Raw genomic sequence first — 27,341 nt, forward strand, 5'->3', positions numbered from 1 at the left:
GTGAACGGACCATTCATAGTGTCGGCCATAGACCGTCTAGCATGCACCGGTTCGGAATCACGCCACGCCGCCCCGACTTGGGAGCCCGCACCGAGATTGATACAGTTGAGAATGGCACAGACACGGGCCTCCTGCACCTCATCGAAGGAGGCTGAGGCATTATAAAGGCGATCGAAGTAGTCCGTCCACTCCGACACGTCTTCCACATTGCATCTGGACGCTGGCTTACCGTTCAGACGTTGCCATAGGGTCTTCGCATCCCGTTTGCATGTAGCTATGAATAACTCCAAGGCTCGCAGCCGGTGATCCCGTCGTGCGTTACGCTTAGCACGATTAAACTGACGACGTAACTCTTGAAAACTCGTATGCCCCATAGCCGGGGCAGCACACCCCCACTTCATCACATCAGACCGATACTGCAACATGGCCTGCTTAGCCGCAGCACACTCATCATTCCACCACGCCGCCTTGCCGTTAGAAACCGGCCCGGGCCTGAAGGCATCACCGAAGCAACCCAGCAAAATCCGTTCGATAGTGTCCACCGCCTGGGTGACACCAATCTGGCCAGCACGCAGGGAATCCACAACCGCCCGGACACCAACCACAGGGGGGGCCTCCGGGTTGTAGAACATGTCTGTGTACCTGTGCGCCTCAGAGACAAGAAACGTCGGCTTGGGTTTACGCGTGGGTGGCCGGTCCGGCCTCCAAACCGACGCGAGGTGAAGGGACACGGGGTTATGATCACTCAAGCGGCGTTCTTCACGGTAAAAAGAAGTGATCTGCCCAGACCTCCCAAAGCTTCTCCAATAGCTAAGCGTGAAGCACAACCTGGTAGCCCACTTCTGCACCAGCCTCCAAAGGCCGCCAGTACGTTGGTCTACAGTGATATTGATTAGCACACAACGCCACCTCAAGGGGGATGAAAGGCCCTCAGCCCGTTGGATGGTCCTGACCACCGGAAGGTTGGAAGTTTCCTTAGTTTATGTCAGGTACCTTCTGTGAGACATCATGCAGAAGGCACCCGCCATAGACTAAAGGAACCTTTTAAACTTTCGGTGGTCAGGACTACCCAGCAGGCTGAGGGCCTTTCAACCTTTTTTCCTCCAATCATGGTGCAGACCCTAAGTTTTAATGCTACTACCTCTTTACCAATGCGATGAGGAGGTCAGCACAACTGCATACAGCACCTAAGTTCACCCCATATCTACAGGATGCAACAGCCAGGATGGGGTTTTGCACCAGGCATGAGCCGGGGTTTTTAGGAGGGCGATTATGGGCCTTCCAGGCATGCTAAAAGCCCGGCTTGTGTGGGGTACTTGTGTAATGCTTTGCGGGCGAAGTGACATGTTAATCGTTCATGACCCATCGACGCCTTACCATTGTTTGCATGCTGTCGTTAACGTATTTGTGAATGGGTTGACGTGCGCACGGCTTTATATTCAAAAGTTACATTCCATGATCAGCGATGGGTTAAACGTCGGCAATCGAACCTGGATTGCGTCGAGCTACTAGATCTCACACCGCCAAACACACCAGGAAATCCGTTGCAGAGAGACATACTTCAAGCGTTTCCCCGGCACCCGCCGTCCTCGCAGATCACGCCAAAAAGGCCAGCGATTTTGGCCACAAGGACTCAGTCAAACGATGTCAGACCAGACACCCTAATTTAGGCCGAAGGGGTGAACTTGGTGGCATAGGCGAAGGCGTTAACAGCGCTGGGGTTGGCGAGGTGGTCAGACAGGTTCTCGATGGGGCCCTTGCCGGTCACAATAGCCTGCACGAAGAAGCCGAACATGGAGAACATGGCCAGGCGGCCGTTCTTGATCTCCTTGACCTTGAGCTCGGCGAAGGTGTCCGGGTCGTCAGCCAGGCCCAGCGGGTCGAAGGCGCCACCGGGGTGCAGCGGGTCCAGGCCCTCACCCAGCGGGCCGCCGTTGGCGCGGTAGGCCTCAGCCAGGCCCATCACGACAACCTGGAGCATAACATGGCGTGAGGAGGAAAAACCATCCGGAGGCTTTCAATGCAGGGGTTGCGAGCTAAGTGAGAACAATTTGGCGCGAGATCTCGCTGGTATCACATTAGCATGATATAATACACGCGCGTGCTAGCCTCGCCGAGGAATAGGTACATGGGGACGCCTGGCGGCATGCAACGACGTCCAAAGTACCAAAAAAATCTCCCTATCCACTGGCAATTTCGTAAGCTAGCACAGCCCACAAAACTTTAAAGCTTCAGATCCATCCACGTTACGCAAATACCTGGAAGGCCAGGGTGGCAATGATGGACTGCGCGTGCACCAGGTTCTCATTGCCCAGGTAGTTCAGGCCACCCTCAGCGAAGATCTGGGCGCCGGCCTTGAACCAGACAGCCTCGCCGAACGAGACACCCGCGTACTTGGACAGCAGCTCGGGGGTCACGCAGCCCAGAGCGCCCAACATGGCCCAGCGCGCATGGATGAGCTCCAGCTCGCGGTAGCGCTTGAAGGTCTCCGGGTCAGCGGACAGGCCGGCAGTGTCCCAGCCGTAGTCGCCGGGGAACTCGCCAGTCAGGTAGGCAGGGGTATCGCCCTCAGAGAAGGGGCCTGTAACGTGCAGGCGGAGAAAGCGTGGAAAAGCTTGATATAACAATTACAAGTTTTATGGCAACAATTGCATACAGCGGACAAGTTATTGAGGACCCGACGTGCCGGGTTAGCCTTTCAGCAGCGATACCTTACCTAGGAACTTGGGACGGTCAGGGCCATACCACTCAATGGCAGCACGAGGCACGACGCGAGCAGCCTGCACGATGTCATTGCAAAAGCGATTGTTAGCAGTAAGTGCCCAATATTACCGACATGCTTTTTCTACCGATATGCTTTTTCTACCGACATGCTAGGTTTTCGAATCTATGCTTTTAGCGATAAAGCGTACTTCCTGGCTGGGGATAGGGAAGCAGTTATGACTTAAATCGCGATGCACTTACCCGGCTGCCCACTGGTGTGGGGCGCACGGAGGTGCTGCGAACAGCAGACTTCACAACTGCCGACATTTTCCCAAACAGATATGAAATGATTGACACTAATCAGTTAGGTTTGCAAGCCTCAACTGGTGTGTGCAATAAGAACGTTGCTCGGCGTTTAAGTAGGCTTGTCTCAGTCATGCAGTTTGCACAAGGCCCGGCTGACCGAATCGTACGGAATGCTGATCGCAGGGGATCGGCCCGACTTTATTAGCTCTGGGTTGCATAATTGGCTGATCATGTGATCACTTTTTCCTTTTATGAGGTCTTAGCTCTAGTTTCACAGGTTGCCCACAGCAACAAGAAGACAGGATGATCCTGAATATGCTTTACTTACAATACTGATGAAATGTTGTGCGTGCAAATATGTGCTATCAGACTTTCATATCGTCATGTCTCCCGAGACGAACACGGCCAGTGACGGCAACTATGTGTATCCTATGTTGTATTCCGTTGCACCGAACACGGCACGCTTCAATAAATAGTTGTAAAGCTATATGTTAGGTTTTCTTATTATATCGTCACACGTCTACACATTGTGATGAAAACATATGTGCTCGAGTACATGGAAGTCGACTTACAAGTTCGAGATTTGAGTTACGCGTTGGGGCCTCGGGCATACATGTTTCCACTGTAATAGTTACCGCTATACCTAACGGCAGTTCCTATGTGTTCCGCTGTCAGCAGTTGCTGGGCTTTGGGGTGCAGGGCTTTAGCCGGTTGTGCATAGCACGAGCACACGAGTTGAGCGAGATCCCAGGACGGCTCATATGCAGCATAACCATCCAGCCACACTCCCGGAGCAGCCGAATGGAGCTGGATGCATGCCTTTATTGGGTACTAAAACACATCTAGCTAGCAATTACTCCAGTCCTTCCTAACACCGAATAATCCCTTTCCTTCGTCAAATCATTAGCGACCTCATCGCGACTTCATGATGTTCATGCATTTGCACGGTCGCCCAGGCTCGTCGGCAAAAAAATTCTGCATGCTGGTACTACGCGGACGGGCTTTTGGGAGTCAGTTATTTTAAATATCTTGACTATTACCAGATGCAACAAAGTGTGTTAGCGGGTGTTTGTATAGGCACAGCCTACCACGAAGCTAGCTCGGCTAGCTAACTCCCGCGGGAGCCTCACTTCGAGCACTTCGATAGTAAAACTAACCACTAGCTGTCGTAACAAGGTAAATAAACTGAGACGATATCAAATCACTTCGTGCCACCTCATGCATACTACACCCACTACTATAGACGGTGTTGGTGTGACCGAAAAACGTGGGCCTTCGCAACAAGCACCAACCACGCATTTTCATATAATGCCTTAAGTAATTCGAAGTCCGGGATGCAGTAATTGATGCTGCCTGTAGCGCTTTACATTGGCCCCCGCGCTAAAGGCAACGAAACAACGAAGCGCATGTTTTAGTTTACCGACGCAAATGTGTAGCAGCATTGCTGTACGCTTGCAACAGTAAGGAGCAGTAAGGGTAAGTGGAGAGTATTTACCCGTCTAGGTAAGTGCCCGTACACATCAGATGCACGGGCTCTACATCTAACCCATATATTTTCCTAACACCACATAACACAATTAAAAGAATTGCAAAGACCGAGCTAATTAACTGTCCGCAGTTGCAGTTAATGCAATTCAGAGCGACACCAACGGTTTACAAGTATTTGCTTTCTCAAGGTGGGAGGCGTAACTGTAGACATGTGGTAGCATACATCGCCGTCACCCAAGCCAACCCCATCCAAAAACCGCTTTCCGGAAAGTTACGGGAAATTCCCCCAACGGCCGAAGAAGCCAACATAGCATTCGCGTAATAATATATCTTCCACAATATTTTGAAGGCATTAAAAATATACATTGTAGCTAGCTCACCTTCAGAGACGGCTCGGTGGTTGGTGCCGCCGAACCATATGCGCTTCCTCCCATTTCATAATCTTTAACACAGGTTATCCTACTGGAATAAATCCCTCGTGGAAAAAACGGAGTTCACCATGTATGCTGCCAAGCGGTGTAATGAGCTTGCATTACGTTCAATGCTCAAGTTGCTGTTCCTGGCTGCGGTCTTAAACGGTAGGTTTGCGATTGCCTGAAATAGTTTTTCTCTTCAAGTGCGCGCCTGTTGTCTGAATACTGTCCTTTAAACTAACCGTTGTTGAAGGTCGACCCGCGCGAACATGTCGGTGCTAGTGCGTTCATGCACCCAGCTCGCTGCAATTAAGTGCAGCACTGAGTGGCTTTCTTCCTAGGTGCTCTAGCTAGCGTGCCGAACAACTCAACGTACACGCAATCCGCTATCGAAGTTCGTTGGCTTTCTACGAAAGGGCATGCCGCAGGAAGCGCACACGCACACGCGCACACAACCACACACACACAGCATACGTCTGCACACTACCTTACACAGCATGCCCGTTAACCTGTGATTCTCTGCACCCGTCCGTATCACCCCGTTACTCACTTGATTTTGTATGCCTCTCTACGTGTCAACCAAATGAAGAGTCATCACCTAAAGCGATTGCTGTTGGATGAGCTGATGGTCCAGAAATGCAACCGCCCGCTGAAGCTTATGCTCCACCCTCTCCCCCCCCCGCTTCCCCCCGTACACAGGCGTTATCCAAGGCCAGGCGCGCAGGGCGCCACGTTCCCCGCATTCGCCGTCCCCCCCTTCATCACCGCCGGCACCGCCCGATTGTAAGTCATGAGCATGTGACGTGTACTAATTGTATCGTATCGTATCGTACCGTATCGTATCGTATCGTATCGTATCATATCGTACCGTATCGTATCGTATCGTATCGTATCATATCGTATCGTATCGTATCATATCGTATCGTATCGTACGCGGTGGCGGTGGGGGTGGCAGGGTTGGTGGTGGTGGGATATACCGTATACGTAATTACGCGGTGGGATATACTGCAATGCGCACCCCGCCATGACGACCTGCTGAGATGGCAGCGGTACGACAAGATACGTAATTACGCTAAACAATACATTCTAAAGAGTAGATGCAAATATATATCTTGTCGTACCGCTGCCACCTCAGCAGGTCGACATGGCGGGGCGCGCCCCCGCGCATTGTGGTACATCCCACCACCTAATTACGCTAAACGATACATTAGAGAGTAGGGGCAAAAGTCAATCCCATTCCTCTCAGCGGCTCCTCCGCAGCTCCCTTCATACACCGGCACTCTTCAACTCCCGCTTTATCCGCAGGCCGCCATCCTGAATCCGCCCATTCGTATCGCATCTGATTACACGCACAGTAACGAATGCCCAACCCATCCACATACCATTTGCCGCTCCTGACCATACACACACAACACACACTACCATTACCACCACGCAAAACGAATCCTCAGACTCCAGGAAGGGACTTCGTCTGGTGCGCACCGTCCTGCAGCCCCGCGCCAGCAGCACGGCCGGCGGCCGTAATGGCAGAGGCGGCCATGAGGTGGTCACTGGGCGGCTGGAGGTCCGGGTCGGGTCACGGCAGCCAAGGGGCTCCAGGCCCCGCTGGGCGCCGCTGTGCGATGATGGCAGCTTTGACATTTGGCAGGCGCAGGTATAGCTAGCTAGCTGACTGACTGACGGACGGACGGACGGACGGACGGACGCACGGGGGCGGGTGGAGGATGTTAGGTTCCCGGTGTGGATGTGTGTGTGTGTGTGTTTAGGGGCCAGGGAGAAGGGTTTGGAGAGGTCGGCAGGAAGGCAGTGCGGCATGAGGGCATTGGCTAGACTGGTATGGAAAAACAGGGAGGGTGCAAGCAGTACATGATGTGAACCCAATCGGCCATGCGTAAGGCGTTCTCGTCCACGTGCATTACATTACAGGTCAATCCACCTCGGTGGGCGTGGCGGCCTAGCTATGTTACTGGATAATTAGCCAGCTGTTAAAGCTGTTAAAGCTGTTAGAATTGTTAAAGCTGTTAAGCTATTAGAATTGTTAAAGCTGTTAAGCTGTCTACCTGTGTGGCCGAATATAGGTAGCTTGCTTCGTTCAGCAACTTCACCCGGCAACATCACTTGAGACAGCAGCTGAATGCCGCAAGGTGGATAATCCGCTAGGTGGTCACCGTAATTAGGTCATTGGTTGATATGTAGTCGGACAGGTAGCTGGGTAGGAGGGATTGTTAAAAGCCGCAGGTGCATGTTGTGTTCTCCCGACTGACGATGCTAGGTTGTGTATGCCCCGACCCGTACACCCGTGCACAGGAGTTTTGCAACATCATGGGCTACAAGTACGGCATCAAGTACAACGGCAGCGGGATAAGTAGCTATGGCCCCGATGAAAACAGGTGAGGGAGGGGCCCAAGGGTAGCTCCGGAGACCCCTCCTTTCCTTCACCCATCCACCCACCCACCCCAGTGGCGGCAGTTCGATCCGGTCTAATTCGTTTTTTAATCCATTTTAAACATTTGTTATTTTGCTGCAAGCTAGATGGACGAACCTAGTAACCACAATGCCCCATTATTCCCTCACCACATGTGCCCCCCATCTCCCCCCTTACGTTCCCCTTCCCGTCCGCACGTGCATCTACCCCCCGCGGTGTCGTACATCCACGTCGTACATCGTCCTTACTGCATCAATGAGCAGCACCACCGCTGCCCAGCCGCTGGGCGGGCTCAGCTGCAGCAGCGAGCCCTGGCACGGCCGTCCCGCCACTTGGTTGGGCTTTATCGACTTCCCCTCCCGCATGGCGAAGTACTGCTACCTGTTCTGGTCGGACTGCCCCGCCAAGCTGTTAGTGGCGCTGCAGTGCTCAGGTGCACACTTTATTTCCTGTGTCTGTTTGAATGCGTGCGGCTAATTGGGGGCTAGCCAGACAGCTACGTGAATAGGTAGCTTGCTGCTACTTGTCTAAAAGGCACGCACGCTTGTTTCTATGGCTGTACAGAGTACGATACTTGTACCGGCGTAGGATCGATTGCCATTCATGGTATGCACACGCCGGTCAGGCAGCCTGCCAGATGCCCTTGTCGAAACACCTTCCATCCATCCATCCATCCGTTCACCTCTCCCGCCTCCTTTCTGGTATGCCGTCCTGCCGTCATGGGGTTGCATCCCACCTTCCTGGTTGCCCTGCTCGCAGATTCCCCCTTGATGGCGTCACCCCTCCCACCCCGGGCCCCCAGTAAGTGGTTCATGGCTTGGCCTGCTTGGCCGCGGGTGCGGCTGGAAGCGTCGGGCCCTGTACGACATGGGAGTAGCGGGCGTGTGTACGGCAAGACGACATGACGAAGGGGGCACCCCTGCCTGCGGCTACCCTGCCTGACACCCGACAGTTTGCCGATGAGCTATCCACGCACCCTACCTGCCTGCCGTACAGGTCCGCCGCCGCCCAACGCCGCCCTGCGCAAGGCCATCCGCTACGTTCCGCCTGAGCCAAATCTAGGCATGCAAGTCATGTTCGGCATGACATTCCGCTGGGAGCTGCTGGTCAACGTCTCCACCTCCGATATCGCGGGTAGTGTGGAGGGTGACGGCAGGGGCAGCGACGGGGAGCAGCAGTCAAGCAAGGACACTGCAGCGCCGGAGGCTGTCTGGGCGCCGCTGTGTGCGTCGCCTGGGCAGGTGGCGGCACTGAGGCGGCAGCCGCGGGACAGCTATGGTGACGCCGCCGATATTGTAGCCAACACCTCCTGTTACCAGGTGGGCGCTCTTGCAGATGCTGGTGATGACATGTAACGCGTTGCGGTCTATCCGTACTTTACAACTACTGGCAATAATGAAAGTTGCAGATTAAAAGCCGTCTGCAATAATAAGAGGATTGCAACGCGCGGTTTGCTGTGGATGATGGTGGTGCGTGACATGACATGACATGACATGACAGCAGTATCGCATTGTGGGCGTTTTTCCAGCTTGTCTGTCCTTCCCTGGCGTATTGCGAGGGAAGATTTGTGTCTGTGTGTATGTCTGTGTGTATGTGTTTTCAAGATCTGAGCCGTGGATGGGAAATGGCGAGGGCGCTACAAGATTCGTGTGTGTATGTATGTAAATATTGCATGTATGTACGTGCGCTTTGGCTGCACTTTTCCCTTCACCCATGCGGCCTCGGGTGCATAGCTCGCTGACACCTCAATCGCTTCTGCTCCCAACCTCCTCCATCTTACCTTGTACTCATTGTTTTTAGTAAACTACTGCGATATCATAAATAGTTGGTTGCCATCTAAGTGCCTGGCTGGTTGGCTGGTTGCAGGTGGACGACTTCACGAGTGGCTTGTTCCTATCTTTGACCGGCTACGCCCTCGCTCCAGTTGCCATCCCAAAAGGCAAGTAGGTGGAAAAAGACTTCAAGCAGCAAACCAGGCGCTTTGCTTTGCTTTGCTTTGCAGCTCGATAAAACGCACATCTTTTGGCGCGAGTTTCATCTGATCTCGCGACTTTAGCGTCCTATGACTAAACTACTAATTCGATAAAGCACACACGCGCTTACAGATTATGGTGGAGTGTAGCCCAGAGGTACATCTTTCACCCTTCTAATCAGGTGTCATGCACCCTCCAGAGCAAGCATACACGCGGAAGGATCAGCCTCGACGTGTTGTCGAAAGTCGAGAAAGTCGAAGGCATCCCGATCGAGGAAAGAACGCACGTGGAAAGCGCATACATGTATCTGTTCACATCTTGCTACATAAAATCTAACTTGCTCCTCCTTTATCGGGACCGCGGGAGCCGCGCACAGTGTAACACCCCATCAACTTGCCTGTCTGCCAATCGGTCAGTCAGCATTCTAATCTATCTGTATGTCAACAGAACAGATTCTTTGTGTGTTAATGTTTAAATGCGTTGTTATTTTCATTACGTAGCGCCGGCGCCCCCGAGCAGTAGCAACTACAACAGCACCGACAGCAGTAGCTTGTACTATTACGACAGTGTTAAGGACGGGTTCGACCCATCCAAGTACAGCCACTGGGTGACGATTGTGGACGACGGAATCCGGGCGGACCGCCAGGCACTCCAGGAGATGCAACTCAACGTAAGCGGTACTGGGAGGATGGGTGGGAGGATGGGTGGGAGGATGGGTGGGAGGATGGGTGGGAGGATGGATGGGTTAACACAGCCATCAAGCCCAAGCAAGAAAGGCAGGGTAACCGCTAGGAAGATGCCTTAGGGACGAACGTTATGAAGGACCTGAAACCTGACGCACTTATCACGCGATGACGCACAACCACCCGAAGCGCATCGACATACGGCGCCGTGACGCGTGCATCATCCCCTTCCGCTTTCAAACGGACTGGCGACCTGCTTCCGCACATACGTCGTATACACGCGTACATATACACAGATACATATGTACACATACACGCACCTCACTCCGTGTTGAGCCCCAAATCAATATCCCCTGCTTGCCTCCCTTGCGTAGATCTCCACTACACCTTGCGAATCTGGGTACCTCTTCATTTCCCGCTGTGACCTGATCGTAACAACTTGAACGGAGGAAATTGTTTTGTTGTCGGTGCGGTGGTGATAATGTTAGCGATGATAATGATAATAATGATCATCATCATTATGATGATTTATCATTATAATAGGAGAAGTAGATGTTTATTAAGATTAAAGGCGATAATAGTGAAATATTTTGAAGGTTTGCGGACTTCAGATTGCTCATAGCGGTAGGCAACAAACTGCGTGCGCGCTTTTGCTGGCAATAAATAATGTCCGGTTATGTTATGCCACATTGTGCAGTAGCAAGCCAACTGGCAAGCGAAGCAAAACAGGCGGCTGGTAGATATGTTGCTGCCGCCTGACTTGCATGATGCATGACGCACACCCAGGCACGTTGCTTGTGCTGCTAAACAGCCGTGTATTTTGCATACATTCAAATAGCTAGCTGTGGGCTTTATACCTACGTAGCAGATAGGTTTTAGGGTTTTAGGACGGTTTTAGGCTTTATTTTGCATGACTGCAGTTACATGCTACAACGGCGGATGCTTCTGCTAATCCTATTGCTATGCCTTCTACAAGAGCTCCGGAGGATCCTGCAGCTCCTGGAACGACCCCACTTCATCATCGTGCGGTGCGCGCAGGATGGACGCATCCGATATTCTATAGACGGGACGGTCGCGCATTACTCATGCAGCGGATATGCATACATACATGCATACTAGGGTTTGGCACTACTGGTAATGCGCGACCATTGCCCCCGGGAGATCCCGGGATCGATACCCATTAGGGTCAAAAGTCCTTCCGATGGTGGAAGGCATTGCGCCCCTAGTTGATGGACGGTGGTGACCTGGGATAAAGTTAACCTGCGAGCCGACCAGGAATGGAGTTGGGCCGCTGTCGACCCGGCAGATTCCGTTGGATGCTGGTGGTGGGTGCGGAACCTGAGCGATCCACTGAGAAGTTGACTAGGGTGACTGGATGAGGGTGCCCCGAAATACCGGGGAAGGCAGGGTTTCGCAGGGTAGCTGCCACGGGCGAAGATACACCCCCCTGTTTCACACATCATACATGCATACATGCAGCTTGCTTGCTTGCTTGCGCGTCTTTGCGCGGCGTGTGCGCGCGTCGGGGCCCCCACCAGCGGCTCCGCCAACACGACGTCTGTTTTGCAGGGTGGTGGACAGTGTGGCTGGGCAGAGTGAAGGGAACTAGCGGGGATGGGAAAAAGGAGGCGAGTTTGCTGCAGTACATTTACACATACACCCACACACATACACATATTTCTAGGCGTGCGTGCGCTGATGGGGAGAGTTTCTTCATTGCTCCGTTCCGCATGCGCCGTGTAGTAGTAACGGTTCTGCGTTTGTAGGGTTTTGGCAGGTACGCGAAATAGACTTACGGACGTATGTACGCATGTATGTATATGCGTGCACTTACCAGCGCCATTGTGCATTGCAAGCGTAAAGCGCGGTGGGGGGAAGTCATACACAACTGCCTCTACATACCGTTCACCATCACGTGTATATAAACATGCCCCCACCCAGTCGTCATTAGATCATCAGTGTGTATAATATATAACGATAGAATACAACTACAAAAGGCGCAGCAGCAGCAGCACCCGGTAGGCATGCCACGATAGTCCGTTACTAATGCTTCCCTGTTGATCGTTACCGTGCGTTGCGAATGCGCACGCACATACCGCCGAACACGTACATGTCGTACACGGAGCTGTACGTGGCCTGATGCCGTACATGTGCTTGCATACCACTCGCTATGCTGCATTTTGCCGAGGGTTGATTATCTCACCTATATAACCGACGTGCATGGTGCGATTGTAAAAACGATGTGACTAAGGGTGGTGTAAGCCTTGTACGATGCTGTACAGCTGGCAGCTTTAGCGGTGGAAATAGCTTCAGTTGTAGAAATTTACTCCTCCCAAGGCCTGCGCACGGAGACGTTGTGGCGCCTTTGTGTGTGCAACATATGTATCTGCTTCAAAGACTATACACCATTACGCGTGGTTTCGGCCAACTGAGCGGGCAGGCATATCATGACGGTTTCGGAGCGACAGGTGTTTGACTTTGTCTGGGCCACCAATTTGTACCATGGGGGCCGCGTGCGTGTTGGCAGCAGCAGTAACCTTCGGTCACCACACTACACCACCCGCAGGTGTAGTGTGGTGACCGAAGGTTATTGCGATTGCGAGATGGCGATTGATTAATTTTGTTGGCTGCTTTGCTGAACTTAAGTCTATGGGCGCCGTACGGGGTGCGCCGTACGAGATTGATGGGTGCCAGTCTAAGGCTGCAGAATGATGACGGCATGATGATACGACGTTGACAGGAACGGAAGGGACCGCATCCTGGCGGTCGGAGCTCGGACGAGTACGCCTGTAAAGGTGCTAGTTTGAAAACATGAGGAGCCTGTCTGACCCTGAATGTCCGCACCACACCCTCGAACGAGCTGCAGGATTCGTGTATATGCACATATACATGCACATCTGGAATCAGATCTCCCTCGCGCGCGCGTATCTACCTCTGCAATCTTCCACTGGCAGGCCACAGCACAGCACAGCACAGCAGGCGCGGGGAGCAGCGGCTGCTGCTGCGTGAGCACTTGCATCTGCACAAGTGGGGATTTTGCTGTGTGAGGACGTGTGTGAGGGGGGGAAGGTGGAGGTCTGCGGTCCCCGAGCGTGGACCAGAAACAGGCGCCTCTTAACGACAGGGCAGGCAAAGGTAGTAGCTCCGTAGGTAGGTGGATATGTAGGTAGGTAGGTAGGTAGGTAGGTAGGTAGGTAGGTAGGTAGGTAGGTAGGTAGGTAGGTAGGTAGGTAGGTAGGTAGGTAGGTAGGTAGGTAGGTAGGTAGGTAGGTAGGTAGGTAGGTAGGTAGGTAGGTAGGTAGGTAGGTAGGTAGGTAGGTAGGTAGGTAGGTAGGTAGGTAGGTAGGTAGGTATACCTGCAGAACGTTCTAAGTAGGCGCGTGTGTGTATATACGCGTGATATAATTACGGCATCACGTTTTTGTGAAACTCGTCTCATGTGTGTTGTTTGTAGTGCGTGTCTGAATGTCTGCAGCAGCAGATTGATTGATAGGTGTGGACGAAGCCGTTGTGAGCCGCCATTCATCCCCGTCCACTCATTAAAGGTGATTCGTATGTACATCATTATGCATGCTTATATGGTGGATGATCCATGCTGGATATAATCTTGGCCACGCATTATCGGTGTACGATTTACGTACATATGTAACGTACAATTGTTTGTGCTTTTCGATGTAAGGTTTGAATGGCTCCCCAGCGCTGCCAGGTACCTGTGCGCCTTTTTTGTGTCCGCGAGCAAGCTGCTTCTACCCTTCCACCGAGACAGGTGGATAGGTAGAATAGATGAACACACACATGCCGGGGAAGAGGGGGACCAATTGCCATGCTATGGCTTCGTCTGTCTATACACGCATACCTCTGGATGCGTTCGATTCCTGGGGAGACCCCCGAATTAGTCGGGAGCGCGAGATTATGGCTAGCTGCTGAGATGTGGAGTTGAGGTCGCAGTTAATGGACCAGATTCGCACGCTGGATTGGTGGCGATTGCCGAACCCTCCGTCTCTTCGGTTGTTCGGGTGAATGGATGAGGAGGGGTCCTAGACGGCTGGACCCGCCGCCTTGGACTTACAGTTCGTATGGCGAAGTATAGAAAGTATAGAAAGGATGCGCGTGGGTTAACTCATCTGGTTTCATAACTCAAGCTTTACCCTCGTCCTCGTCCTCGTCCTCGTCCTCGTCCTGGTTGTTGTATGTGTGTGTCTGTGTGTGTATATAATAGACAAACTGGAAGGCAAACAGACAGATGCCCCCGGCGGAGCGAGCTGGTGTGCATGTGTTTGTGTGCGTGTGTTTGTGTGCGTGTGTTTGTGTGCGTGTGTTTGTGTGCATGTGTGTGAGTGTTACATCGCACACGTGATGCGTCTTATTGCGATGATAGAGCCCATTACCGGAGAGATGCAGTTGGATAGCACTGTTGGGTATTTGCTTGTACATGTATGCGCTCCGCTCCGCCCTTACCCTGCGTTAGCAAGCGGCGCGGTCATAATCGGTGTTTACTACGGTGTTACTGCTGCCGTTCTCTGTTGCGTTTCTTTGTTCTGAGGCCCTCGTGGCTGTTTCGATCTTGATCACCCGGCTCCGCGCAATTTTAGGGGAGACAAGTCGGTATGTAAATAACGTTAAGATACGCAAAAACGTGCTTCGTCCTCTGAACGCGTGAACCTTGCAACGGTGAAGGGAAAGGGCTTCCTTGCACTCGCAGACCATGCACACGCGCATACAGCGTCCCATATGCCTGCCGCAGGTGCGCGCCCCAAGGGACTGCTGTGAATGCAGCATTATTATAACTGTTATTGTCCTTTTCCTGTATGCACGTCTGTGTGCACTTAAGACGGCAGAACCTCCCAGGAGCGTACCCACAATCTCTCTGCGCTCTCAACAAACCAAATGGCTTGCAAGCAGTGGCAGCATGCAGCAAGTGCTGCAGGCCTTCGTCCTAATGAATGCCTAAGACAAAATATTAGAACAATGATAGCAAATGTGAGGGGCTGGTTTGGATTTCTCTTCTCACAGCGTCGAAATTAGAAACATGCGGGTTTCGATCCGTTCCACTGCACGCGGGTATTAACCACCGGGAGATGAACAGCATTACAAAGCAAAAGATAACAGGCGCAGTAGCGGCATGAGAACCCAGGCCACACGCAGCTAGCCAGCTGTTACAAAAGCCTGAACCTGCATACATGGCCGGGCCCCACACGCCGCGCCACGTGTTCGGACACCCAAATGTGCGGCCAGGCAGCTTCACAGGTCGATGCCCAAGTTTTTAAACATTTCCGCAACAAGCTCCTCTCGCGCCAACAACGTCATTACGCGACGCGCTACTTGGGCCTCATGCGAGGCGGCGCCGCCGCCTCCGCCGCGACTGCCGCCAGCACCGCCGCCTCGTGCGTACATCTCCAGCAGCGGCTCCAGCACCCCCGCCGCCACTGCCAGTCGGTGGTAGCGACTCTCCTCCCCTGGAGTGGTCCCACACGACGTGACGCGGGAGAAGCCGGGGAGTGAAAGAGTAAAGGCTCAGTGTTTGGGGTCCATCGTGGGAAGCTCGTTCCCTTTACCAAGCAAGGAGGTTCAGGAGGAAAAAGAGGCACAGGCCACAACCTGCTCGTGCTGCGCCATCTGGCAGACAACACAGGCCACAACCTGCTCGTGCTGCGCCATCTGACAGACAAAGCCAAGCAGGTTGATGGGAAGCCCATGTTTGTGTGTCAGGTGGATTTCGAGAAGGCCTTATGACAAGATCCCCAGGGGGAGGGGAGTGGAATGGGAGGGGAGTGGAAGAGGATGGGGAGTACAGTCACGTCATGTCATCATGCCGTCCAAACCCACCCAGCAAGGGCACCAAGGCTGCCGCCGCCGTCACGCGCACTTGCGCCATCAGTCCCGGCCGCCCGGAGTGAACCCGCAGCGCGACCACCAGAGCCCCCAGGGCGCCCTCCACCACCAGCCTCTCCCGGAGCTCGGGTTGTAACGCCAGCAACCCCACCAGGGCGCCTGCGGAGCGTTGACTCTGCAGAATCCAAGCTATGGTGGACGCGTCGTGGCTGCCTGCGTATGTATACACACATATATGTATGTACATAGAGGCAGGCATAAAACAGACATACCGACAGGGGCAGATAAACCACAGATGCGTACGTATTTGAGTTTGCGTTTCGATTCGCATTCAGTTAACAAGCGGCTGTAAAAGGTAGACATCTGTACCATGACTCGAACCTGGGGCAGGTACTATGCGCACCTACCCTCCTCGCGTGATTTTGTTGTGTTGTGTGCCAGCACAATGGCCAAGTGCCGAATGATCCCCGCCTCCACGAGCGCCAGTGCGGCGGTGCGTGATGGCGCCACATCCCGACACGCCTCCAGCACCGAGTTGTGCAGGTCAGCGAAGTCCGTCTCCCTGAAGGTCGGGTGGGTAGGTAGGTGGGTAGGTGTGTAGGTAGGTAGGTAGGTGGGTAGGTAGGTAGGTAGGTGGGTAGGTAGGTAGGTGGGTAGGTAGGTAGGTAGGTAGTAGGTAGGTAGGTAGGTGGGTAGGTAGGTAGGTAGGTGTGTAGGTGTGTAGGTGTGTAGGTGTGTAGGTGTGTAGGTAGGTAGGTAGGTGGGTAGGTAGGTGGGTAGGTAGGTAGGTAGGTGGGTAGGTGTGTAGGTAGGTGGGTAGGTAGGTAGGTAGGTGGGTAGGTAGGTAGGTGGGTAGGTAGGTAGGTAGGTGGGTAGGTGTGTAGGTAGGTGGGTAGGTGGGTAGGTAGGTGGGTAGGTAGGTAGGTAGGTAGGTAGGTAGATTACCAGGCAGACAGACAGACACAGCGAAGGGTATGTACGAGCAATGCTGCAAGGTTGTGGGTTGGCGGAGGGGTTTACATCGCGGCGAGGTCAACCCGCAGTCACTCACGCCTTCTCACCCGCACCCGCACCCGCACCCGCACCTGCACCCGCACCAGCAGAGGCCTAACGCCCCGCCCCACTCACACATCGGCTTGGGGGTTCTCGGCATAAAGCCCCGCTTGCTTTGAAACACTTGCGCATGCACATATGCACACGTGCACACACATGCGCGCTAGCCAGCCGGCCAGCTATATAAACCTTTCCATCCTTTCATCCCCCGCATCCATCCATTCATACCCCCGCGCGCAGCTGATCGCCCCAGTTCTCCCCTCCCTCTCCCCCCCCACGTGTTGTGTTCCGCACCCCAACCCCTCCAACCCCTATTCCCTCCCCCTTCCTCATGTTCCTCACTCGTCACTCCCCGCACACGACCGTACCTCATAACCCGCAACAGCTCCCGCGCTAGAGACCCGCGACCCGCCTCGCTGCGCTCGCAGAGCAGCACACCGCCGCCACCTCGCCGGCCGCCGGCGCCTCTCCCTGCGGCATAGGGACCCTGGTGACCCGCATCCCCCTTGTCATCATCGTCATCATCATCAGCAGCAGCATCAACATCACCGCCGTCATGATCATCTTCATCACCACCATCATTCGTCGCCCAGACGCCGCCACTGCCGCCGCCGCTGCCCGGGGCTGGCGGCAGCTTGCGGTGTGACGCCGTGTACCGCACCAGGTTGCAGCAAGCTGAGTGAGCCCGGGCATCGGAATCCCCCTGAGATGGAGGTATAGGCAGACAGGTAGGTAGGTAGGTAGGTAGGTAGGTAGGTAGGTGGGGTGTGGAATGGGTAGGTAGGGCATCCACGCAGGCCCAATGGGCAAGGACAATGAGAAATGGGCATCGCAAAACACGGGGGGGCCGTAAATGGCCAGGCAGCAGAAGGTTGGGAACGTCTACATGGCCACAACAAGAGTACCAGAACCATTAACATCCCCCCCACCACCACCACCAGCACCGGTTTCGGATTCCGCCACACACACACATACACACACACCACCATCACTACCACCGCCACACACTACTGCGCTGCAACTGCCCCGTACTCCCACTGCTCACCTGGAAGAGCAGCTGCACACACAGGGAGAGGGCGCCCGCACCCACAACCTCCCGGGCCACCGCATTGTTGCCATTCCCGTCGCCGTCGCCGCCGCTATCCCCTGTGCCGCTGCCTCCTCCTCCTCCGCCGCCGCTGCCCCCTCCCTCCTGTTCCGACAGCGTTATGAGCTCCATCAGGAGCTCCAGGGAGGACCCCAGACTGGCTGCCTGACCCTGCCGTACCTCCCGTACCAGGGGAGCCACAAGACCTGCGGCCAATGGGACAGAAACTCAGATGCTGTGTTTTTACCTGGTCACGTCGATCTGCGGGTCTCCTTTCTCATCTTTAAATGCTCTCTAAATACCACCACCACATCATCATCACCACCACCACTCCAACATCCCCACATCACCACCACCACCACCATCACCACCACCACCACTACCAATCCAACACCCCCCACATCCCCCACACCACCAGCACCAGACACACGCGGTCCGCACCAATCCCTGCACTGACACACACCCCTGCACTGACACACACTTCGACATACTTCGACACTCCGCCATCCCCAGCCACACCCAGCCATCCCCAGCGCACCCATAGCGGTCATGTTGTTCACCAGCTGCCGCTGCTGCTGCCGTTCTTGCTGCTGTACAGCCGCTGCCGTGGCCTCGTCCATCCCCGCCGTCACCGCTGTTGCTGCTGCTGCTGCTAGCTGGTGCAGCAACCGCGCGGCAGCACCCACTATAGAGCTACTGCCGCTACTAACCGTGCCATTGCTACTGCTACCGCTGCTGCTACTGCCAGGACTGGGTTTGTTGCTACTGCTGTTGTTGCTGCCCCCTCCTGCATAGGAAAGGATGACCTGCGAGCAGTCGATTGCCGGGGGAGGGGAGGAGGGAGGCGGGAGATGCCGGATGGCGACTGCGGACAGACTGCAACAGCCGGTAAAACAGGAAGGTAAGGGGGTGCGGGGGCAGGCAGCCTCGGGAGCTGGGACGAGTGGTTGACCTCGTGCGGGCGGACAGAGGGAGGCGCCGTGCGGGCAGGTAGGTAGGTAGGTGGGTGGCTAGGGCGGGAGGGTGGATGGGAGGGAGGGTGGGAGGGAGAGAGAGGAGGGTGGGAGAGAGGGGAGGAGGGAGGGAGGGAGGAAGGCAGGGAGCGAGAGAGGGAGGGAGAGATGAGAGGGGTCCGTCAAACTATACATCATGTATATGGAACCCGCTACGTACTGCCGCCCCGACTGACATCTTCCCTTTTTCGGGGGCCCCCTCCTCCTCCTACCCCCCCTCCTTTCCCCCTTCCTCCTCCTCCTTCACCACCAACCCCCAACCCCCCTCCTTCCCGCGCGCTGTTCCCCCTCATCCAGCTGGGTTACCAGGCTGGAGTCCCGAGTCCTAATCTAGCCATAATACTGGGGCGTCGCTTCTGTTTGCAACTCAACCCACCCCGGGCTGCACCCGCATCACGTGTTTCGGTGTGTCCGGTTCCACTAGTCACGTTTCTGTCATCATGTATGTCGGTGAGCTCAGCCTTAGGCCCAAGCCTGCCTGGACCTCCCGTTGGTGGCCGAGCCCTTCTCCCCACTAGCAGGATACTCCCCCCCTCCTCACCCGGACATATGTCATTCAAACCCTCTCCCCCCTCTCCCCCAGGACCACCGCCGTGTCGTACAGCACACATACCCGCTCCCACCTGCGCCAGGAGTACGGGGACCTCAAGCTCCAGAACCATCTTCCTCCCAGCGGGCAGTCCGGTGACCACTTGTAAGAGCTGCGCGCCGGACTGTACGGCGTCGGAGCTATTGAAGTGAGCGCCTTTGACAGGCCGGGCGGGGGCGGGTGGGTGATAGTGGGTGGATGGGTGGGTTTTAGGGTCACGGAGTTCAGGGCTGGCTAAACCTCACTTGGGTCGGGGGGTCGGGCGAGCAGGGGCAGTGGAAAGGGTCTTCACATCCCCTGGCGCTTCTTTTGCCCCTCCTGTTTGCCGACTTTGGCAGCCCCCCACCCCACCCCCCGTTCCTCATTTCCCGGGATCCCCCTCCTTACCAAGCCAACATACCCGACCCTCTTTCGCTCGGCCTCTCAACCCTCCCGCCCCCCCCACCCTCTCACCCGCTTCAACCAGGGTTTTGCCCACGTGAGCCAACACATCCACACGCTCCGAAACCCATTCCAGAACCAAAGGGTGGTGCTGCGGGAGATTTCGATACAGGTGTGGGGCATGCTGCTGCTGATGATGATGTTGTTCTTGTTGTGAGGGGCTGTCACTTCCCCTCTCCACCATCGATAGCGAGTGCAGCAGTACGGATGCAGCTGCTTGCCACAGGGGCACACCTGCAGATGTGAATGGACACGTGTACACATACGTACATACGTACGTACGTACGCACAAGACACAGGGTATGTTCAGTCTTAGCACATGTCTCATCTACACGCCTGCTGCTAGCCATCGCCCGAAGGGGGAAAAGGTGGACGCTGAACATCGGAGCTATCCTCCTCCCACCACCCAGAACCTTCCTCTATCTCCTTGCCTGAATAGGCCACACATTGAACACTGTTCGACCGTGACAGTCACGTGACGTGTCCAGTACGAAATACACACCTAGGGAAGTGCGTCGGGTGTCGCGCCCTGGAGTCGGGAGCAGCCCGGAAGGGCCCAGAAGGGGAGAAAAAGGAGGAGGGATGGAGGAGAGGTGGAAGGAGGGGGAGGAGAGGTGGAAGGAGGGGGAGGAGAGGTGGAAGGAGGGGGAGGAGAGGTGGAAGGAGGGGGAGGAGAGGTGGAAGGAGGGGGAGGAGAGGTGGAAGGAGGGGGAGGAGAGGTGGAAGGAGGGGGAGGAGAGGTGGAAGGAGGAGGGTGCACCCCGCTGAAGACGCGGCTCCAGGAGACAGCTAAGGGGTGACACTGGCCGGACTCCGATAGCAGCAGCAGCAGCAGTAGTAAGGAAGCGGAATAATAATAAGAATAATGAGGAGATGGAAACACAGCGCAATGCCCACAACTGACCTAACACCCCAACTGCTGAGGACCGTAACCACCAACTGAACCCACCCCAACCACCACATCCCCGCCCAGACCCCAGCACCGCGCCATGCCACATCATGCCACTCCCTCTCACCGCTCTTTAGCACCTCTCCCAGCCGCGACAACAGCTTGCCCCGGGGCATCTGCTTCCGATCCCTCCGGCCGCCTCCACCGCTGATGCCGCCGCCACCGCCGCCGCCGCCGCCGCCCTCGGTAGCTCCCAACATCCAGTCCTGCAGCTGCCTATCCCCTGCCACCAGTCTGGACAGGGCCACCAGGGCTGCTGGCAGGAAGTCCATCTGCTGGTTCGGACCGTGTCCATCACTCAGATGATGGTGGTGCGGCTGCTGCTGTTGTTGTTGTTGCTGTTGCTGCTGGCGCAGTAAGTCGCGTTGGGCGTCTGCCAGCTCCAACGTCATGACTCGCCGTACCAGGGATTCCACAATGCCTGTGCCGTACAAGATGAAATGTTTTTTTGCAGTTATGCTCTTTGCAGTTTTTGTATCAATAAGTAACACCGCTGCACTGGCATGTATGTATGTATGTATGTATGTATGTATGTATGTATGTATGTATGTATGTATGTATGTATGTATGTATGTATGTATGTATGTATGTATGTATGTATGTATGTATGTATGTATGTATGTATGTGTGCACACAGGCCTCTTTGTGGGGTGCCTGTCCCAACCGCCACACACGTTCCCGAGGGAATGTGTGCAACTCTACGCGACAGTTTACAATGACAGAAATGCATTTCCGTACCCGGCGTTTGTTTGACTTGCTCCCTGAGCCCGGGCAGCGAAGCAAGGTACATCAAGGAGAGCGCTGCGGACGCAGCTCGTTCAGTTGGGGAGGTGTCCCCCTGCCGTACAGGTACATGCCCAGGAGCCGTACTGGGGCCCCAGGAGCTGGAGTCGGTTGTGGTGGTTGAGAGGATGTCGCTGTTCAGGTCGGCGAGCAGCTTGGGCGCGTTAATGGTGGGACCCGGGGAGCTGCTCAGACGAGGAAACAGCGTTTGAAGGACGCCGAGGATGCTGGGCGTGAGGCCTGTGTGGATGAGTGCGGTATTCCGGATGGCGAGTGCGGGGGAAAGGGCGGAAAGGGCGGGGGAAGAAGGCAAGGAAGGTGCAGGCGGGAGTTGGTATGGAAGAGGCATGCTTGAGTAGCTGCAAGGTCCGACTGGAAAACTCCAGAAGCGGTCCCTGAGGTAAGAGATTGCGCGTTAACCGTTGGCTGGACTTTGCAAGTCGCGGATCGCGGGATGGGGATTCGGAGCAGCTGTAGTACGCTCAACACTGAAGGAGGACGTGAAAGCGCTTAGGACACGCTAAGTTGAAATGCTTTGGGAAAGATACGACAAGAGATCTGCTTACCGGCGTAATGCATCGAAATAGCCAGCAGCGCAATTGCCGCTGCCGCTTTCGATGCAATGCGCGCCATGTTTGCTCAGTGAATGTGACAGTAGGTTCCAATCAACCGTCTTGATCTGTATTTCATGTAGAGTTTAGGTATTGGCGTCTCGAATTTCAGCTTGACAGGCGAAGGACGCAATGGACGTTAGTAGTTAATGAATTCGGAGGTGGCGACCTCTAGGGTGGTAATTATTTGCATAAAAGCAAATCCATTATTTACAAAATAAATTGTTCATCCTCCCTTGGTGTTACAGGGCATACCAAAGGGCAAGGAAAGCCAGGGTCCGAAATAAATAAATTTGCATAACTACTGAGTCGCTATAATGATAGCACTAGAATTCCAGAGAAAGGTACCTTCCGGGATTCAGTTTGGCCAAATTAATGTACGGCAATTAGTAGTGCAGCATGCAACGCCACAACGTTTGAGATACACCTGCGTACTGCAACTTGGCGCTGTGCTCACAGTGATGGGAGCTAGCAGCTACGTAGGTAGCGACTCCATCGCTCTCTGGCGTCCGTATGTTTGGGAGGGTTCACGCGCTGCAAAATCGCCGATGTGCTTAGCCCGGCACATAACTGACTGGCTGAACGTGCAGATACATGCTCCACATGATATCGCATTCAATGCAGCCCACACGAGGGCGACAGGAACCGGCACAGCTCCAATACTATGCCTTAGGGAGCGCCTCATATTGCACTTGGGGACGCATTGATGCGAGCTCCCACACACTTAATTTCTACATCAAGCGCGATGCTAAAATCCAACTCCACCTCAACAATCTAGAGAAGGCATAAAGCTTCCGGAACCGTACCGCGCTGCTATGCGCCAATTGCCTGTACTACTGGTTTAAACCTCTTCACCGCAACGTGTTCAGAATTGCAGTAGTGTTATTGCAGTGTCATTGCAGTGTCTAATACCATTATGACATAATTTTTTAATGAGAATTCATAAAACACAGTCGACGGGGATCACAGGAGGCGGGCCTGCGGCAACGGCCAACGACATCAGTGTACGGTGGACATCGGTATTCTCCCCGGCTTCCATCCGACGCGTCACTTAATTGCATTTACGGATAACCATTGTGTTTCAGCTTGTCACTAGTACCTGACTTTACTATTTTCAACGCACAGTTGTTACCTTCTGTATGCATGCTGGCAAGTTTTGATGAGACCGAAGCGGCATTTACGCCTTTATTTCGCATATGACTAACTATTCAATGAGTGAATGATATGGAGCTGCCAATACCTATTTAGAAAGGATAACCCTGAAGTCCTGTTCGTGCGCCATTCCGCCACCTGGAAATGAGCACAGCGAAGGGCCGTCCAGGATACACCGAAGCTTCATTAAAGGTATATAAACTGCAAAGTCAACTATAAGGAACTTTGGCACAGCACAGTGTGGTAATACCCCAATGCCCTAGCTACCTACTTGGCAAGGCGCGATGTCACGTATCATCATTGATTATAAGTCTATCAGCTTTATGATCATTTTCGTATACATGGACGATAGTCCAACACCACACTTCCCTTCCACACATGTCCACCTGTGTCATGCACCCTTAATCAAAAAAGCGCATCGCTTTTTCGATGCAACTCCCTATTAGCCACAAAAAATCTGCAGTCGTGTTGCTGGCTATGCTTATGCTCTGGTCCAGTTTACCGAGGCCTCTCGTACCCTCCTGCCCATCCCGCCGCACCAGTCCGCAGCAACAGCAATGTTCACCACCAAATCCCACCGTCCAGTCCCACCTCTTCCTTCCTTTCACGCCCAAAACTCCACTGCCCTTCTCTCCTCTCCCCCTTCAGGGTGGTGATCCCGCCTCTGCCGATGGCTTCGGCAACGAGATTGAGCGCATGCTCATGGACCGGCCCATGACACGTCACTCCTTCACGGCGGGTTGTGTCCAAGGCCCCGGCGGCAGCAGCGCCGCCGGCAGCGGCGGCGGCGGGGGCGGCACCGGCAACACATTGGACGATCTGATGGCCGAGCTGGGAATGCTCCGAGGAGAAAGAGGAGAGGTGCGACCTGCGACCCCTGTTTGGAAAGCTTAATGCTTTCCTTTGACGGGGAATAAACTTCTTGTGTTGCAAGTAAATTTGATTCGCGCGATATTACTTGTGGCACACAGCACGACACACACGCATACATACACACACACACATACACACACACAGAGGCAGATTTTTGAACACACTTTCGTCACACGCAATAACTCGGCCCTTCTCCCGCCGCTTTCCCCCGACCTCCTCCTGAGCCGGTCAGGTCGCCCTGCCCGACCGGCAGCTAGGCCGTACAGGAACAAGAACCGGCGCACAGAGGGTGTCCGCCACGGGGGGTGTTGACATGTCCCTGTTAGCTGTAGCAGCAGCAGGAGGTGGAGGTGGCAGTAGCAGTGCAGACGGGGTGAGTGTCGTGGCCTGTACGTGTGTACGTGTGTACGTGCGTGTCTGTGTGTCTGTGTGTGTTTTCCGCCGCTGCGTAAACACCGCCGCAACCGCCACAACCGCCATGTACGTCACAACCGCCGCCGTGGGTCCCTGGGCATCCTTGGCAGCCGTTACAACACCATTCCCACAAGCATCCCTTCCTCCGTTCCCCCCTTCACGCCCCTTGCCCTCCCACACCCTCCGTCGCATATCACGCACCGGTCGTCTTATCCTCACACACACAGAGACATGTACACCTATACATACAAACATACATACGCCTGCCCCCTGTGATTCACAGCCACTCCGACCCTCTACACCAAGGACAAGCGCAGCAGCGGCTGCCGCCGCCGCAGCCGCCGCCGCGGCGGCTGCAGCGGCGACATCTCCCCTTATCCTTCCTCCCGCAAAGGGCGCTCTCCCCGCCCCCGCCACCACCTCCACCGCCGCCACCCCCGCCGCCACCGGTGGCCCTCTTCCTGGATCGGGTTTTGTCCCCCTCGGCCCCCCGGGGGCTGGGGGCCCCTTGGGCCCCGGTCGGTCGCAGAGCCCCATGGCGGCTCGGAGGTCGGTGCCGGGGGCCCTCAACGGACAACCCCTGGGTGCAGGAGCCGCCGCCACGTCACCCGTGGTATGTCCGTCCGTATGTATGTCCATGGGTACATGTGCAGATGCGTAGATCTCCACCTGCAGCTCCACTTGTTTGTCGTGTTTGCCTGCTTATCTGTCTGTCTGTCAGTCTGTGTGTCTGTCCACGTGTATATCTGTCGGATGTTGTTGTCCTGAGGTGTCTGTGCCCCTAACGCGCTGTCCCCCCCTCAGGGCTGTTCGGGGGCCGCAGTGGGTCCCCCTCCCGGAGTGCTGGAGCGCCAAACACAACTGGAGAGCCGCCTGGAGAAGGTGGGGGTGGGCTGGGGATGGGGGTAGGTTGTGGGGCAATTAGGGTGGTTTTTATGCACCTTGCCACTCTCCGCGCTATAACTCACTATTACACCCCTTTCCACAGCCCGTACACACACACACGCATATCGGCTGTTGGCCCGGCGATGCCCTCAACCTCCTCACCCGCAACCCTGGGGGTCTCCTCCTACAGATGGAGCTTCGGGAGCAGCAGCTCATGACTCTGATTGCCCAGCTGCAACAGCAAGTATCCACGTTATCCAGGGCGCAACAAGCGACGCAGCAACAGCTCGCGGTGGTCGCCACCGCAGCGCCGACATCGCCGCCGCCGCCGGCCCCATCACCGCCTGCAGCAGCAAAACCAGACGGCCGCCAGCACAGCCCCGCGCGTGCTACGGCCGCGGCGGCGGCGGCGCCGCCAGTGTCGGACGACATTTCCGACGAGGACTTCATCAAAAATGACGACGGCGAGGATGAGGAGTCGACGACGGCGGTGGGTAGCAGCGCCCGGCACCGCAACGGCGCAGCGGCGGGGCCGCAGCCGCCCCTACAGCTGCAGCAACAGCAGTCACAGCGGCTGGGGACGCCGACGCCGCCAGCGCTGGCAGCGGGTGCCGGTGGTGGTCGTCCTACCCCCAACAAGTTAATTCCGAGTAATGCTACACCCCCCGAGTGGGAGGTGGATGTGTCCCACATCCGGCGGGAGCTGGGGGCGCTGGCGGCGAATGTGGTGAGTGGGAAGTCGGAGTGACGAGGGGAGGAGGGTTTTGTGTATGCAGGTGGAGAGGGGGGGAGGGTCGGTGTTGGTATCGGGGATTGGGGGGCAGGGCTCATCTAGGCGAGAGGGAAGGAAAGGAGATGAAAAGGGGGGAAAAGGTAGGGGGGACTCATACATATTTACATACATGCACACATACACACACACGTAGACACAGCTTACCGCCCCAGGACATCGCCACTCTAACTTTGCATGTTTGCTTTGAACATGTACACCCCGCCAGGCCCACAAGTTTCACGAAAACCCCTGACTACCCCCTCCGCCCCCCCCCCTTCCCACCCACTCACCCGCGCAGGTCCGTCTCCGCGACCAGGTGTTGACCCTGGCTCCCGGGGGCCCGTCCGCCCTGGCAGAGGAGGTGGCGGCGCAAGGGGCGGCAGCAACACAGCTGAAGCAGAATCTCACGCAAATAGCTATGGTGCGTGGAAGGGGAGGGGAGGGGAGGATACGCTGGGGGGTTGGAGTGAGGGAAGGGGAGGGGACGGTTGATGCTTGATGTGGTTAATGCGGTTGACGTGGTTAATGCCATGATGTAGTTAATGCGGTTGATGTGGTTGGTATACCGAGTACACGGAGCGCTGGCGTCTCACTCTTGTGGCGGAATGCCCCGGGGACGGCTCCCTGCACATCCATATCCACACACGTCATCCACATCCCCATACACTCACATACCTGGTCCTCTTTCCCCCCATCGGAGCCACTTAGCAAGTAACTCCTGTGCACACGCTTGTTCCCTCACACCCGCACCCCCCCACACACACATGCAGGACGTCGTATCCCTTCACAAGGGACTCACGGTGAGAGATGGGGTTTGGAAGGGGAGGGGAGGGGAGGGGAGGGGAGGGGAGGGGAGGGGAAGGGAGGGGAGGGGAGGGGAGGGGAGGGGAGGGCAG

At 55.4% G+C, this 27,341-nt stretch overlaps 3 protein-coding genes across 3 annotated transcripts; 1 reads left to right on the plus strand and 2 right to left on the minus strand.

The window, feature by feature from the left end:
• Window positions 1–1,426: 1,426 nt before the first annotated feature.
• On the minus strand, window positions 1,427–3,086 carry VOLCADRAFT_80470 (uncharacterized protein). The gene is made up of 4 exons (XM_002949029.1): window positions 2,965–3,086; window positions 2,717–2,780; window positions 2,259–2,581; window positions 1,427–1,972 (listed from the first exon to the last, which is right to left on the minus strand). Exons 1-4 carry the CDS (start codon window positions 3,028–3,030, stop codon window positions 1,667–1,669), a joined length of 759 nt encoding a protein of 252 aa, XP_002949075.1. The 5' UTR covers window positions 3,031–3,086; the 3' UTR covers window positions 1,427–1,666.
• Window positions 3,087–4,996: 1,910 nt separating this feature from the next.
• Window positions 4,997–10,434, plus strand: VOLCADRAFT_89394 (uncharacterized protein; the record flags this gene model as incomplete). Its single annotated transcript, XM_002948928.1, has 10 exons — window positions 4,997–5,075; window positions 5,610–5,693; window positions 6,362–6,564; window positions 7,218–7,300; window positions 7,632–7,768; window positions 8,095–8,136; window positions 8,332–8,654; window positions 9,202–9,278; window positions 9,828–9,978; window positions 10,366–10,434. 10 exons carry the CDS (start codon window positions 4,997–4,999, stop codon window positions 10,432–10,434), a joined length of 1,248 nt encoding a protein of 415 aa, XP_002948974.1.
• A 4,798-nt stretch (window positions 10,435–15,232) lies between these two features.
• On the minus strand, window positions 15,233–22,371 carry VOLCADRAFT_89395 (uncharacterized protein; the record flags this gene model as incomplete). Its single annotated transcript, XM_002949030.1, has 12 exons — window positions 15,233–15,447; window positions 15,818–16,036; window positions 16,231–16,385; window positions 17,245–17,579; window positions 17,922–18,169; window positions 18,916–18,973; window positions 19,600–19,721; window positions 20,019–20,240; window positions 21,023–21,227; window positions 21,694–21,716; window positions 21,826–21,978; window positions 22,305–22,371. The coding sequence occupies 12 exons, from the start codon at window positions 22,369–22,371 to the stop codon at window positions 15,233–15,235; spliced, it is 2,022 nt and encodes a 673-aa protein (XP_002949076.1).
• Window positions 22,372–27,341: the final 4,970 nt, after the last annotated feature.

This window comes from Volvox carteri (genome assembly GCF_000143455.1).
Source record: "Volvox carteri f. nagariensis unplaced genomic scaffold VOLCAscaffold_12, whole genome shotgun sequence".
NCBI lineage: Eukaryota > Viridiplantae > Chlorophyta > Chlorophyceae > Chlamydomonadales > Volvocaceae > Volvox > Volvox carteri.

What these genes read in the sequence shown, in the direction of transcription:
- VOLCADRAFT_80470 (XM_002949029.1), bottom strand. Translation starts at nt 3,030, where the DNA reads ATGTCGGCAGTTGTGAAGTCTGCTGTTCGCAGCACCTCCGTGCGCCCC. An exon ending in CCACACCAGTGGGCAGCCGG is followed by an intron (nt 2,781 to 2,964) that starts GTAAGTGCATCG and finishes GACATCGTGCAG; the next exon opens with GCTGCTCGCGTCGTGCCTCG. An exon ending in TGACCGTCCCAAGTTCCTAG is followed by an intron (nt 2,582 to 2,716) that starts GTAAGGTATCGC and finishes TGCACGTTACAG; the next exon opens with GCCCCTTCTCTGAGGGCGAT.